At 34.2% G+C, this 15325-nt stretch overlaps 1 protein-coding gene across 1 annotated transcript in view; it reads right to left on the bottom strand.

Annotated features, from left to right (window-relative positions):
- The window catches only part of LOC111045435 (cyclin-dependent kinase 6), a 29790-nt gene that overhangs the window by 11390 nt on the left and 3075 nt on the right, over positions 1–15325 (bottom strand). Inside the window, exons 3-7 of the mRNA XM_039423959.1 lie at positions 12887–13058; positions 11621–11762; positions 9989–10156; positions 5339–5499; positions 3239–3374 (exon numbers count right to left, since the gene is read on the bottom strand). Of these exons, the coding sequence (XP_039279893.1) occupies positions 3239–3374; positions 5339–5499; positions 9989–10156; positions 11621–11762; positions 12887–13058 (779 nt within the window). The remainder of the gene's footprint in view (positions 1–3238; positions 3375–5338; positions 5500–9988; positions 10157–11620; positions 11763–12886; positions 13059–15325) is intronic.

Genomic DNA, 15325 nt, shown 5'->3' with positions numbered 1-15325 from the left:
ATCGTGGGCCGATCTTAAGCCCAGGTTGGGACACTCCCCAAAAATTTATTTTTGCAATAAAAAAAATCAATTGGCGATCAATGCACAGTTGCCATCCTCAAGGATGAAAGAGTAAGCAAATACAATAAATATAAAATTAAAAAATGTGGATTTTTTTTATTCTTGTCCAAGTTATAGCTGTTTGAATTTTGGTGTCCCAACGTGGGCTGGTTTACCCTACTTCTTGGTAAAATTACGTTTGACACCCTGCCTTCTTTGTTGAAGTTTTTTTAAAGTGCTTCAGCTCTGAACTTATAAGTTTTTGAGCACACTCGTTTTCATAAGATCATTATCCCATTTTTTCATCAGTTCTCTGAATTTATTATGGCTGATAAAAATCTCCGCAAATACTTGACAAACTGCATCAAAAGTACATGAGTTTTGGACACAAACCAGCCCCCCCCCAAACACGGATAAATCCACATTTGTTCCCATTTTTTAATAGACGATTTGACGGCTGGTTTAGTCTTTGGGCTTCAAGCGCAGCAGCAAATTGTGGACGGTTAGATAAATACTTGGATTTTCTCGTTTTGTTTTTTGTCAACCCTCTCCAGTTTTCCATGTTATTCAAATCTCTTGGAGCTTTTTTGTATTCATTGGCTGACTCAATTTCAATATCGGAGGAAGATTATGTAGATTTGTCAACCCTCTTTCAGCCCAAGATTTTGTAGAAAAAATTATTTTCCTACAGTTACCTTGAAAAGTGACGATTCCTGCACTGATTACAGAACGCAAAGATTCACTTTTCCGCTCTAGTGCGGGAAAAATCTTTTCTGCACTCCAGATTTGCAACATGGCAACACAAAATAGTTGGTGGGTTAAATGGAGGATTAGTGCACGAAAACAAAAATTAAGTTGGTAACAATGACTGTGGTTAGATTTAGATGAGAATCATTTCAATGGCTACCCTACATTTAAGATAAAATCCCAATCTAGAAATCCAAAACAAGAATAATGTTCATCTAAATCATAATTAAATAATCATCATTTACGAATTCTCATCATTTAATAACAAATAATAGTTCTTTTCTATTGATAATAATTATCAATAATAATTATTATTATTTCAACTGCAAGAAATGAGAAAAGTAGCAAATAAGCATTATAAAATTCGAATTTTGAGGTTAAATGATTACCGTTCGATATTCATATAAATAGAAATAATAAAAAACATAACAATACTACAATAAATATTCACTGTTGTCTATGTTATTTTTATAAATATTTCTCAGTTTACATTGAGCATTTTTCTCGGTAATTTGAGCAAAAGTCTAAATTTCTGAATCGTGTTTCAGTAATTTTTAGCTGGATGAAACAAACTTAGGTACGATTCTTCCCGCTAGGTCGCGCGCTTGTCGGTTCAGCCATCTTGTTGTGTTCAGCCATTTTGCAGCTCGGTTCAGCCAACAAGCTGCTGGCGTGTATGTTGAATGTGAATTTTTTGTTCTATCTGTACCTATTTTTTCTGATTCTTGAATGAATAAAAATGAGAATTTTGGCTGAGAATTTTCAACTTCAATTGGATTATTAATTTTTAAATGAATTAAGATTGTTATTAATAACAGCATCACACACACAAACATTTGATGGATTTCAGCCATCATTTTACCCATAATTATTCATTTTTCATATTCAATGGTAACTGTAGGAAAAGTTTAATGTGAAATACGTGAGCAAAGTTCCTCTGCTGCACTCAAGAAACCATTCCGCCCTCGCCTACGGCTCGGGCGTAAACGTTTCTTTCGGTGCAGCAAACTGACACTTTGCGCACTAGTTGCACAAATAACTATTTTCCTCCACTGGTTTTTCCTTAAATTCATCATCACCTACTTCTTGTAACTCAGCTTCAACTGTTTCTTCCTCAACCAGTATTTTTTCAGCTTCACCCATTTCTTCCTCAACCAGTATTTTCACTAATACAACACCACTCATTTTCTCCAATTCTTCTTCCTCTTTGATGATGGGGTGTTGCATTTTCCTTGGTGCTCCTGCAATTTTGCATGAGCCTTCTATATGCTTGATGTGGAGCATAGGTCAAGCCTCATGGGTTTTGCTGACCCGTCAAGCGCTAGTCTCTTCAAATCTGCAATCTCTTGAAATCATCTTTCTTTGATAAGAAAATAAAAGCTTTTTCCAAATAGAAATGTGTATCAGTTTATCGGCCAAATGATCTCGCAAACGCACTTTTCAGTGATGCAGAGTTGTCGATGTTCACCTCTCGAGGGTAAGGAGCCCCTCTCCTTTCCCATTCGTTGATCCAATACAGGATTGTTTCTCGGATATCATTTGATCAACTGGTATTTGATAACCACCAGCATTCAACACCATCTTGTATAAAAAAGTTACCTGACAGCCCATTTGGTCGTCTAATTTTTTTTATTACTGAGCCTGTAGCATCCAGTGAAAGGACAACATAGGTGCTTTTTAAAAATGATTTGTGCAACAGCATCTGTGTTGGAGTAGAGTAGTGGACGAAGACTTTGTCTAATCCTATGTCATGGATGATTCCAGCATAGGGTTGAGGTTTTGTTTACCCACATCACAGACTTAGCCTGCTGGAGAGTGGCCCGTTTTAAATGAGAATGAAAATATTTAATTCAATCCCATCTCACATAAGAGAAATTGATGGCTTGAAGGAGTTCAAAAAAACACTCAGGGAATTCCTTACTGTATTGTGTCCGTACAGGTTAGCAGACTTCCTTGTTGAATAATGTTTGATTGATGTATGTTATGTGGGATCTGTTGTGTTGAAATAGGAGGGATGGTAGATATTAGATTAAACTTTGACGTGTCGTATACTGCGGGATCGTTGCTCCCTTGATGCAGTTCAATAATTGGGACGAACAAGAAAAGATATTACAATACAAAAGGTTTTGAGCGATTTCTCCAACCCAGGGGATCACTAGTTTAACAATAAATGCAAAAAACAGACACAAAATAATCTTCAATGATAAGAAATGTAGCTAAAGATCAATATTGAATTCAATTCAATTGAAAAATATGTCAATGAGGAGAATGGAATAAGATTTAAGATGAAATAAGATTTAAGATGAAATATGGGAAGAATGAAGTGACGCTTTGCACACATTTGAGAATTCATTCAACATTTCTCTCTTCTGTAATTTGAAAGTAAGTTAATTCAGTAATATTGACTACTATCAAATTTTCACTGAATCAAGCATTAATCTAAAAACTTTACCTTTAATAGTTCTTGGCCATCTTCACTAAGGTCTGAAGACAATGAAGAAAAGCAAATTGGTGATGCTTGTACAAATGAGTCACGTGCAAGAGACACCGTTTCTGGCCATTCTGATTCAGATGGTGTGCCAATTACTCTGAAAAAGTGTTAATGATTATCAAAAAAAGTTGACACATTACAAAGGAATAAGGCTTTTCATTATACGTAAATTTCCATTACACATTTACATGTATGTAAATTTTCATTATATGTTATAAGGCTTCACATAATATGTCAATACTGTTACATAATATGTAAATAATTTTTAGTAGCTACTACAAAACTCTTGATGCAGATGGGAAAAAATTGTAAATAAAAATTAAAAATTTGATAGTAATACAGGATGTTTGATAAGTCACTCCCTATTTTTATAAAGCTATAATTTATTTATTTATGAACCAATTTTTTAGAACTACATTTGTTAGATAGAGCACTCCTTGAGGTTGAGTTTAACACATATTTTCATTTGTTTCAGTTCAATAATGCCCCTTCTCTTGACTGTGGAAGAACGAGATGAAATAGCAGCTCATTATGAGTTCTGGGGATCTGTGGTGCGAGTACAAAGGTGGTGGAGGGCTTAACGAGGGATCCATGCAACATTGGATGCAAAACTGTTGAAAATTTCCAATCCAAATTGAGTGTCGCAGATGCAAGACGATCTGGAAGACCGTCAACGTCAAGGACAGCAGAGAATGTTGACAGAGTTCGTGAAATGTTCATGAGGAGCCCTAAGAAATCACTGCGTCAAGGATCTCGTGAAAGTTGTCTTTCACGTTATTCTGTTGCAACGATTCTCAGTGCAAAGATCTCAGTGTTTTTGCATCCAGTGTTGCATGGATCCCTCGTTCAGCCCTCCACTACCTTTGAACTCGTACCACAGATCCCCAGAACTCATAACGAGCTGCTATTTTGGCTTGTTCTTCCACAGTCAAGAGAGGGGGCATTATTAAACTGAAACAAATGAAAATTGGTGTTAAACACAACCTCAATGAGTACTCTATCTAACAAATGTAATTCTAACTAAATTGGTTTATAAATAAAGAAATATAGCTGTATAAAAATAGGGAGTGACTTATCACACTCTGTAGATATGGACATGGATCGTTGAAATGCACTCATATTCGCTCAAACTATGACATTTAATGCGATCAGAATTCTAAATACGATGGAAGATTGAAAAATAATAAAATTTTCAAGTAATAATTATTACTTCCTCTCATATTCTAAGAAGCTTACGGTTGAGGTGTTGATGGGAATGATATCCGTGGATATCCTTTTTAAAAACGTTTAAATTTCACCAATTCATGTAGATACAACATAATATACATTGTTATAATTATCATATATAATCTTATATTCATTACGATGAATGATTCTATTAGTTTAAACTTTATAAAATGTATTAGTTGCTTAGCTACATTTTCAATGATTTGAATCTTGAATTTGTTCCAGCTTACATTAAAAGCAACATATCGGATCCCTTTTCTCAATCTAATTTAATCTCTTAACCCGGTTCCGGTCAAGTGTTCATGAGATGCATCATGGATATCATCGTGAAAACTTTTCGTCCAAGAAAAGACGTTCCCGTTTTCATGCACATACACTACATTACTAAATTCTCCTTTATGTTTTTTCTTCTGAGGGCGATGCTCACATGAGCACCATGCTTGTGCGTGGGTAATGAGACGGATCATGATGAAGCATGAGTTGACCTTCTCTATTTGGGTTCCAAACCACCGGTAAGCAATTTTTAACTCATAACGATATTCAGAGGAATAATAATTAATATCGTTCAATAATTCTTCAGTTCATACTTCGTTCAACAGCACAATATTTTAATGCTACATTATCGTAATATTAAGAGCTTGACATGCAAACAATGCACTGTTAGAATATAATGAGTCATTTTTATTCGATGACTGCTACGTTGTGAAACTGTTGAAATTACTTATTCAATTAAATTTTCGACCAGCAATTCAAGAGTCAATTACAAAAAAATACAAACTTGATTACATTGGAATTTTCAAAAGTATGTTGGAAGATGTATAATAGTCTACTTACTGAAAAATACGGTCTAACTGATCCGCTTCGGAATTTCCCGCGCACAGCGGTACTTTACTGAAAAGCTCTCCCATAATGCACCCGCATGACCAGATGTCTACTGGTGTTCCATATGATTGATTCAGAAGTACTTCAGGTGCCCTATACCACAGTGTAACAACCTGCAAAATTGGCAGGCATTACTACAAAACTCCAAAACCTCAAACGGAAACAGTTAACTATAATGTAAAAATTAAGAGGAATTACTACAAAATTCCAAACGTACAAGACCTAAAACCAAAGCAGTAAAAGTTTCAACAATTCAAGTAATTTGTAGATACACGTTTCAAAGTTATCACCTGATCAACATTGGCTTGCTATCGTTGTCTATCATAGAGATAGCTCTATCCTTTTCTACCTATGCATGGCCGCACCGTTGCCAAATTGATTGTAGGCTATGAAGTGATATAATGAACTACAAAACTACCACAATATGCATTATCAAATCATAAAAACATTAGGTTGATATACGGTAGTATATTATGGACAGTCATCAGTGAAAACCAAAGATTTGCAGAAAAACATGAGAAAAGATTTCATCAACATGTGAACGTGGAAGCAATCCAGCTGCTCAACGTGCATGGAGTAAGAAGACTACAACGCAGAAAGCCACACGAATTAGTTTAGTGCTAAAGTGTTCAATTGAAAGTGCAAAGGCAGAATACTGTATCCTTTCATGCTAAAAATAATCTTCAATTTAATCCTTGACCAATATACAGTAGAAGGCTGAACCAACGGGTCTTACCTTCACAAACAATATTCTTATCAATATCAAAGTCAAAATAGAATAGCAAATTAGTCCCTCACTAGATGCTACAAAAATCATGAAAAAAACAAATAACTTACTTATTTGAAATTTAATTGATCATTATTAACAAGAATCAACAATTAATATTATATCAGATATACAGGGATAATTTGAATCACAGATATCCACTATACAAGGTCATGGAAAAATAAACGTGGCAGCAATGCCGTCCTGTGATTTCCACTGACTTTATAACGTGAATCGCACTACAGAACTAAATACAAAGAACCAAAACATAATAGCTCACTGTACGTGAAATCATCCGTTCAAAAATTGTAATTGACCGAGCGAAGTGAGGTCTAAGATTCAAGTCGACGGTTTGGCATTTCTCTTAATGTTTAAATGTTTATATGTTGCGCATTTACGGCGAAACGCGGTAATAGATTTTCATGAAATTTGACAGGTATGTTCCTTTTTTAATTGCGCGTCGACATATATACAAGGTTTTTGGAAATTTTGCATTTCAAGGATAATATAAAAGGAAAAAGGAGCCTCCTTCATATACGTCAATATTAATGTGCGTACAGATTTAAGTGTCGCGAACATGAGCAATTCACTTTTAATCAGCTGATGCCAAGCTTTTTATATCTATATCTTATACCGTTTCTGTAAATATACAGATATAGTCAGCTGATTAAAAGTGAATTGCTCATGTTCGCGGCGCGTATATCTGTACGCACCTTTAGAGAGAAAATCATACTATAGAATTACTCATCATAAATCAGCTGTCGAGTTGATTATAAATTGCATGCCATGACACATTCAATTCAATATCTCAATGTAACTTGGTAAAAAATCAGCAGCTGTGTAGACTATAAATTGCATGCCTCATTGAATGCAATTTTTATGAACTATTAAATAGGATGCAAAGAACTTATAACAGCTTGGGCGCCTAGATGTCGTCTGGTTTTCTCGCGATAAATTCCGGAAAGCGTTATATGATAATTAAATCTTGTATAAGCATGATCTGATCAAATAAATAGTTGGAGTATCAGTGTGGATGTGCTTATGGTTTGGGACGTCGTTCAGTTATAAATGTTATTAATTCTATTGACTAGTAGTTCTGTGAACAGTAGACCTCACGCAGTATTCTCATCCACAAGTACCTGATTGAAATTATAGACCATAATATGGAAATACAGCAATAGACTGGCTTCTCCACACATCTGTGTAATCACTTGTCAGCTGATTTATGATGAATAATAATAATTCTATAGTCTGATTTTTAATCTAATATTGGCGTATGAAGGAGGCTCCTTTTTCCTTTTATATTATCCTTGAAATGCAAAATTTCCGAAAACCTTGTATATCGACGCGCAATTAAAAAAGGAACATACCTGTCAAATTTCATGAAAATCTATTACCGCGTTTCGCCGTAAATGCGCAACATATAAACATTTAAATATTCAAACATTAAGAGAAATGCCAAACCATCGAATTGAATCTTAGACCTCATTTCGCTCGGTCAATTATGACTAGTAGTTCTGTGAACAGTAGACCTCACGCAGTATTCTCATCTACAAGTACCTGAAACTATAGACCTTAAAGAAATACAGCAATAGACTGGCTTCTCCACACATCTGTGTAATCACTTGTCAGCCGATTTATGATGAATAATTCTATATCTGATTTCTACTCTAATATTGGCGTATGAAGGAGGCTCCTTTTTCCTTTTATATTATCCTTGAAATTAAAAATTTTCAAAATCCTTGTATATACGTCGACGCGCAATTAAAAGAGGAACATACCTGTCAAATTTCATGAAAATCTATTACCGCGTTTCGCCGTAAATGCGCAACATATAAACATTAAGAGAAATGCCAAACCGTCGACTTGAATCTTAGACCTCACTTTTTATTTATATATTACATGTCATAGGCCATTACAAGAAAAGCATGGACAATTGTCATACAAAAATCAGTCAATAAAAACATAACTTAATCTAGCAATACAAGTTCTTATTTCTAAACAATGCATTATATTAAGATGACAAAAGTAACTATGACTATGATGCACACTATTATAGATACCAGTAACACAAAAAACAAACATTTATAGATAAAAAATAGAATAGTAGAGTACGGTACTAAAATATAGTCAGTCTATCAGCCTCTTTCACATAGTAATTAATCTTGAAAATGTTGAAAGGAAGGCCTAGGATTTAATTTATGAGTGCCTGCCAACTATACGGACACTCCTCAATCAACCAGTCCTTAGTCATTCTTTTGAACAGGCCAAGTGATTGAGCCTCCTTTAACCGTGTTGGCAACGAATTAAAAACCTTTATACTTTTATGCTCCGTACTTTGTTCATAAAATGCTGTTCGGTGCTGATTAATTCTTACAACATTTCTTGATCTGGTGAAATGATCATGAATATCAGATCCTGTTGTCCAACTGTCATGTGACTTTATAAGCAAAAATAGTCAGGTTGTAAATATAAAGAGCAGGAACTGTCAATGAATAAAAATGACTTAAAACTCACTTCGCTCGGTCAATGAATAATATTATTCTATAGTCTGATTTTTACTCTAATATTGGCGTATGAAGGAGGCTCTTTTTTCCTTTTATATTATCCTTGAAATGCAAAATTTCCAAAAACCTTATATATACGTCGACGCGTAATTTTAAAAGGAACATACCTGTCAAATTTCATGAAAATCTATTACCGCGTTTCGCTGTAAATGCGCAACATATAAACATTTAAACATTAAGACATATGCCAAACCGTCGACTTGAATATTTGACCTCACTTCGCTCGGTCAATTATATTCTTTAATTTTTATATATTTTGAATTCCCAATTTGTTTTATTTTTACTTTTTCATAAGTATTTGAAATCTTTGTATTTTTCATTTTTGAATTAGGTGGTATTTTTGTTTTTTTTTTGTATAATTTATTATTGCATGAGTTTGTATTATTTTCATCATTATTTTTATTTTTTCATTTGTATCTGTACAATTTTTATTGTTGTCTCCATTGTCAATAAAAAAATAAATAAATGAACTATTGATTGCGTGTAATAACGCATGCAATTAATAACTATAATAACATAGTATTGTCTCTCGATCTTTCTCTGCTTTGAACTCGGGCTGACCTGTTGCCAGTATGTCTTGAAGGAGATTAGCTTTTGATGTTAGTATTTTTGATACACCAACCCTAACAGCCATTAGCCGTTTTCACATTGATATCTCGCCGACACGACATACAGACAGGATTTACTCTGATGGACAGTATACGAGGAGGCTGCGGTTTATAACTGCGCGAGGTCTACTGTTCACAGAACTACTAGTAATCATTCAATCAGGTACTTAGTGCCGGTTGCAAAAAAGCCGGGTTATTTATAAGATAAAATTATAAGGATTTTAACTTTGAGTTGAATCTCAAGAATAATAGCCTATTAACTATTTGTAGCCAACACGGAATTATATATTATTAAATTCATCATAATAGTTGCTTCATCAATTTTCATTTAATTATTGGGGTGATTAAAAAGTACAGTAGTCACAAATTTATTTATACAAAATGTACTGTTTGAGTTTTAGTTATTGTATACTTAATGTTACCCACTGTCAGTGAGTGTATTGTGTAAATGTCATTTCGTGATTCAAATACTATTATTGTACCCGCAACGATAGCAAAAAGCTAATTGGAAAAATAATTGGGACAATTATTCAATCAGAATCCACAGTTTAGTTTAATATACGACTTCAAACTAGAAGCACTTCTTAAAAATGAATCAATGCTTCACATTCAACAAATGCTGACATTTTCAAGTAAATCTCACTAAAGCAAGTTTACTTACCACTGAAGTAAGACGCATTTCAAAATCATAGGTTTTCGCCAGGCCAAAATCAGCAATCTTGACATCACCACTGTTGGTAACAAGTATATTTTGTGGCTTCAAATCTCTGTGCACGATTCTTCGAGAATGCAGGAAGTCAACACCCGACAATATTTGAAACATAAGATCCTGAAAGCAAAAATAGCTTCAATTTATTAGACAAGCAATGAGTAACACGGTGAATTGTATTAAATTGTAATGTTGCTTACATTACGTTAAGTTGTTCAAGTAATGTATGTTGAGTTGTTTAAGTTATGTATGTTAGGTTGTTCAAGTTATGTATGTTAAGTTGCTTACATATTCTTTAGTTTTAAGGATGATTCCATAAAATGCAATAATGAGTTGTTGGTCTTTGTTGGTGTTCCGGATGTGATTGGCCAAAATGTCAGCAGAATATCTAATCATACAAATGAAAATGACGAGAGTTTAGAATTCATACTGAAGTTGGGCCAGAGCCTTGGAGTAAATGGCACGCTTCAAAATAAATTCTCAAGTTTCGAAACCCACAAGTTCAAGTCATATTTCTCCGAGGCAATTCGGGACCCTTCCCTCAGCGAAAGGACCTACAAAAAGGCCAGGAGTGGAACTCACGTAGGTCATGAGTTTGCGGTCATTCAGGCAAAACTTCTTGGAGAGGTGAGGCTTTTGGATCCTGCAAAGTTTCGGAGGGGCAAAAATAAAAAAAATACCCAAGAAACCAGAGACGAGTGAAACTCCAATCACAAATGTGGGTCAAGAGGCTGAGTCAAAGGTAGCCAGGCGCCCCAAATGCAATTTGGCGACCCCTTACTCGGCGGAAGGACCTATAAAAAGGCCAGGAGTGGAACTCACGTAGGTCACGAAGACCAATCAGTCTGAAAAGACTGCCAAGCATATCACACTGGATTGCGAGTAACTAGGGGCAAGGAGAAGGGCTCTGTTTGGCAGCAAGCAGCCAGGTGATAATTGGGATGTTAGTATGGGACAAAACTCCTGGATCTTGTAAAGGACAGAGGTATTGGTTTGCTCAACTAATGTACTTGGACACACAATAAGCTCCGGTCGACGTGTACGGTTCTTTGAACCTTTGGATCATTAAATTCGTCTATTCAACCATAACATAAATCATATTTTATTGGCAGAAGAAATTTATGCCAATCAATATTATAATAAATTTCATCGTGTGCTCATTCATCATTCTTGTAATGAAAAATTTACTAGATAGTAGACGGAATTTAAAAATAGTGTTCATAAACATTAATTTCCAGAATATTAATCCTCGTAATAGTACACATAAAATTATCTTTTTCTTTGGGGCTATTTTTTAATATAATTAAAACTTGAAATTCAAGAGCCACGACTAAATAATTTAAAAAGGGTACTTAGATTCCAATTTTTATTTATAGTACATAATTATAACTTAGAAATAGGTAAGAAGTTGTGATGAATCAACATTCTATCAATTCGTAGTTTTTGAGAGACTTGTAGAACACGTTGAACAATTGAAGAGATAGCCTATGTTGACGACATTCACTTCAAAGTGAAATTATCGAAAACTTTATTTTCTACTTGAAATCACTTTACCTACTAATTTACATTCAATAATAAACTCACCCGTATCCGTGATTCACTCAATCCAGGAGCCGGGCATTTATCTTTGTAAGTCATAAGATCTTGATCAACGTGTTCGAAAACTAGAAAAAGTATAAGTTGTTGCTCTCTTTCTAGCCTCTGGCCGTGACAAACATCCAATAACCTGAAAAAAATTATTCAATATCAAGGAAAAAGTAAAATGTTTCTTTGATTTTATTAAAGTACACAAAAATACTCAATTCAAAATATTGTGTAGTTTCATAAAATTTTGATAAATAATTAAAGTGAATTGATGTGAATATTAAAACAGAAATATGCATGAAAAATGTAGTTGGTACCTATATCCTTTATATGACATAACATTCAAATTCTAATTTCGATTTTTTTTAGAATATTGTGGAATTTGAGATTTTTTGTTAGCATGATAATTTGAAGATGCTGAATGATATCAGGGAGTAGGGAAAATACTTCGTGCTGAAGAGAATAGCACAGGACAGAGACGAATGGAGAAGGAGGAATCATGTATGAACCTGCCCTAGGGCAGAATACTGATGAAAATGATACTGACAATACAAATATTTATTCTAATCTATTAGTAGAGTCACAAACACACAATATTCTTTCATGAATGAATAATCATAATATGAATGTATTATAACAAAATTTACAATGATAATTTTAAATGTATTATGTCTCTAGATAACTAAGTCTTACAAGTTACTCAGCATAATTCACTAAGACATCATATTTGAAAATAAATTTTGTAAATATCATAGTTCTTCGTCAAACAATCTTGTCAAATTTGTAGTCAGTTTAAAAATATAATCGAATACATAAGTCACTACCTCCGTAAACAAAGCCATAGTGCATTCTGATGACGTCAGCACAGGTAGGGTTCCTACAACAATAGAAATTTGTTGATTTCAGCTGATCTATATCAGCTAGTGTTTTTATTGGTATAGGAGCCTTACCTGTGCTGACGTTACCATCAACCACCTGCCATGCACTATGGCTTTGTTTACGGAGGTAGTGCGTTAGTGCACTGAAGATCTACAACATGATACTAGGAAAATTTCTTGTCAAGAAGGGGAACATTTACAAGAGGGCACTTCACATGAAACTTATGATCGTCTCCTTACTCACTAAATGAAGAACCAATACAGTGCTTTTTGAACTCTCAATGATCTATTCATCTCGAACTTGAGTTGATGTGCTGTATTCTACTTTTGAAGAAATCTATCCAGCAACTGCTGTTCAAGGATTGAAACTTCTGAATTAGCTGATTACCTCACTATATTGGGATGTTGAACAGTGCCATCCAGATGTCTGAGCAATGCGATCTCTCGAACGGTGGACATGGGAACGCCGTCATCAGTCAATGGCACTCGCAATTTCTTGATGGCAACTATCTGATTGCCATTTGACAGATCTCGAGCTTTGTAAACTGTTCCGTAGGCGCCTGCAACATTCAATAAGATGGATATCATAATCAAATTATGAAAAGTTGATCAAACTATTAGAATTTTATAGCTGAAAGTAGATAATAGAAATGTGTGAAAATAGAAAAATAGGTACAAGTTGATAGAGTGACTGAATACTGTATTGGTATTCTTCCCATTCAACCAATGCTGACTGACTCATTTCAAAATACAACTCTTCTTTATTATACTTCACTACTATAGATATTCTATGGACAGGAGATAGATATTCTATGTTCATTGTATGTAATAAAAGCTTCTCATGATCAAATACAACCTACTTGTGTAAGTACTGTGGTCTAAAACAAAAGGATATTATAATATTTTGAAATCTAGTGAACGGTCCATTATAGAGGATGTAACACTCAACACTCAAATTTCCACTCAACTTTCCAAGTGATAACTCAAACACTATTCAATAAACATTTCGCCGCTCGAGATTATATTGTTGGAAAGTAACCACAATGAAATTTCTATTACGTAAGCTTTAAATAAGTTTTATAAGCATTTTAGGAACATGTTTCATATGAAATAGATAGGGTGAGTGAATTTATAATTTGATAAATGTTGAAAGTTAAGACATTCTAAGTTTTATAAGCATTTTAGGAAAAATGTTTCATATGGAATAAATAGGGCGAGTGAATTTATAATTTGATAAATGTTGAAAGTTAAGACATTCTCAACTCTCAACATCAAGAATAGCTCAGAAGACAAAGCATATATAGTCTCACAAGTTGATTCCTGACCCGATTTACCCATTCCACAGCACCAAGAAACTACTATGCATAACAATAACATTACTGTATTTGATCAACCACCAGAGTTTCATCCAGTTATTTGAGACAACCAGCCTAGCACGCCGAAATTGTATAATCTATAATATAATAGAGTAATATAATATATAAATCGGCTTAGGCCCGTATGCAGATGCTCGGTTTAAACTGCGTCTAGAGTAAACTAGACATGAGATAGGAAATACTCTAATGACGCATCATCACCTACAACTGAACTGATTAACTTGAAATTTTGCTTGAAGATTGAGAATTTACCGAGGATGGACATTGATATTAATCAATTAATTCTAATTCAATGATTAAAACAAATTTATTCAATTTGTGATTCAAAGTTTACGTAACTGTAGAATTACAACCAAACATTGGAATCTCCAACCGACTCCTTAGCTTAATTAGTTGCGAGCGAGGTTCATGAATCAGAGGTTGCGGGTTCGAGACATCTATAAAACGTTTTTTGCTGGGAATTTTCAACTCTTATGAATATTATCCAAGTAGTTTTGAAAAAATAATGATTAATTTTTTTTTATGTTTTCTGGACATAAGTCATGCATTCTACAACACCAAATTTTTCCCCTGTGCAAAGCACGGGTTACCTGCTAGTCTATAATAATATTATAAAGAAAAGAATTGGCTGAGACATTAACATTGGCAAATGACGTACTGTCACTTATGGACTAATGAACTTGCAATTTTACAAAAAGATTGTGAATTTACCGAGGACGAATATAGGCTTATTTTCAGCCCAACCAAATAGAGCATTCTCCAAGTAATTCCATAGCTTAGTTGGTAGCAACTCATGAATAAAAGCTTCCGGGTTCGAGACTAATCAAATTACTGTAATTATTTTTGCTGGAAATGTTCAACTCTGATGTAGATTATCCACGTAATTCTGACTAAATGAGAAATGATTATTCTGCTTTTATGTTTCCTGGACATAAAGCAAATTGCATTTTACAACACAAAATTTTCCCCCAGTGCAAAGCACAGGTTACCTGCTAGTTAGGAATAAAGCAGTTAAGGTTGCGCAGTTGGTTTTTTTATTTCAACTTCAGTTCACCCCCGCACTGAAAAACTGGGAATCAACTTATTTGACCACATTTGTAATTGGGATACCTGCTATGAGCTGGTTCAAATATTCAATTCGATGTCCTACCACGAGTATAAATATTATTGACTAGAAATATAACATCATAATTACAGTTGAAAGCAATAGCTTTTCATATTTATTCAATATTGTACTAGAGATGAATAGGCTTCATCTAATGGGTTAATTTGTTGCTAAGCTACTTTTCAATTTATTAGATCACACCCTATTTCTGTTTCTATTTCCAATCATTCCCTTTTTCCCTCTCCATGAATTTTTCATAGATTGCAAACCTTGATAAGTGCAGCCATATTAGAGGAGCTTTTTATGCACTAGGTACAGTTCGTAGAGCAGTCATATAGAGGTTGTT

Source organism: Nilaparvata lugens, chromosome 3 (genome assembly GCF_014356525.2).
Source record: "Nilaparvata lugens isolate BPH chromosome 3, ASM1435652v1, whole genome shotgun sequence".
NCBI classification, from domain to species: domain Eukaryota; kingdom Metazoa; phylum Arthropoda; class Insecta; order Hemiptera; family Delphacidae; genus Nilaparvata; species Nilaparvata lugens.
The sequence above is the reverse complement of the archived record's forward strand: the minus strand, read 5'-3'. Positions and strand labels throughout refer to the sequence as shown.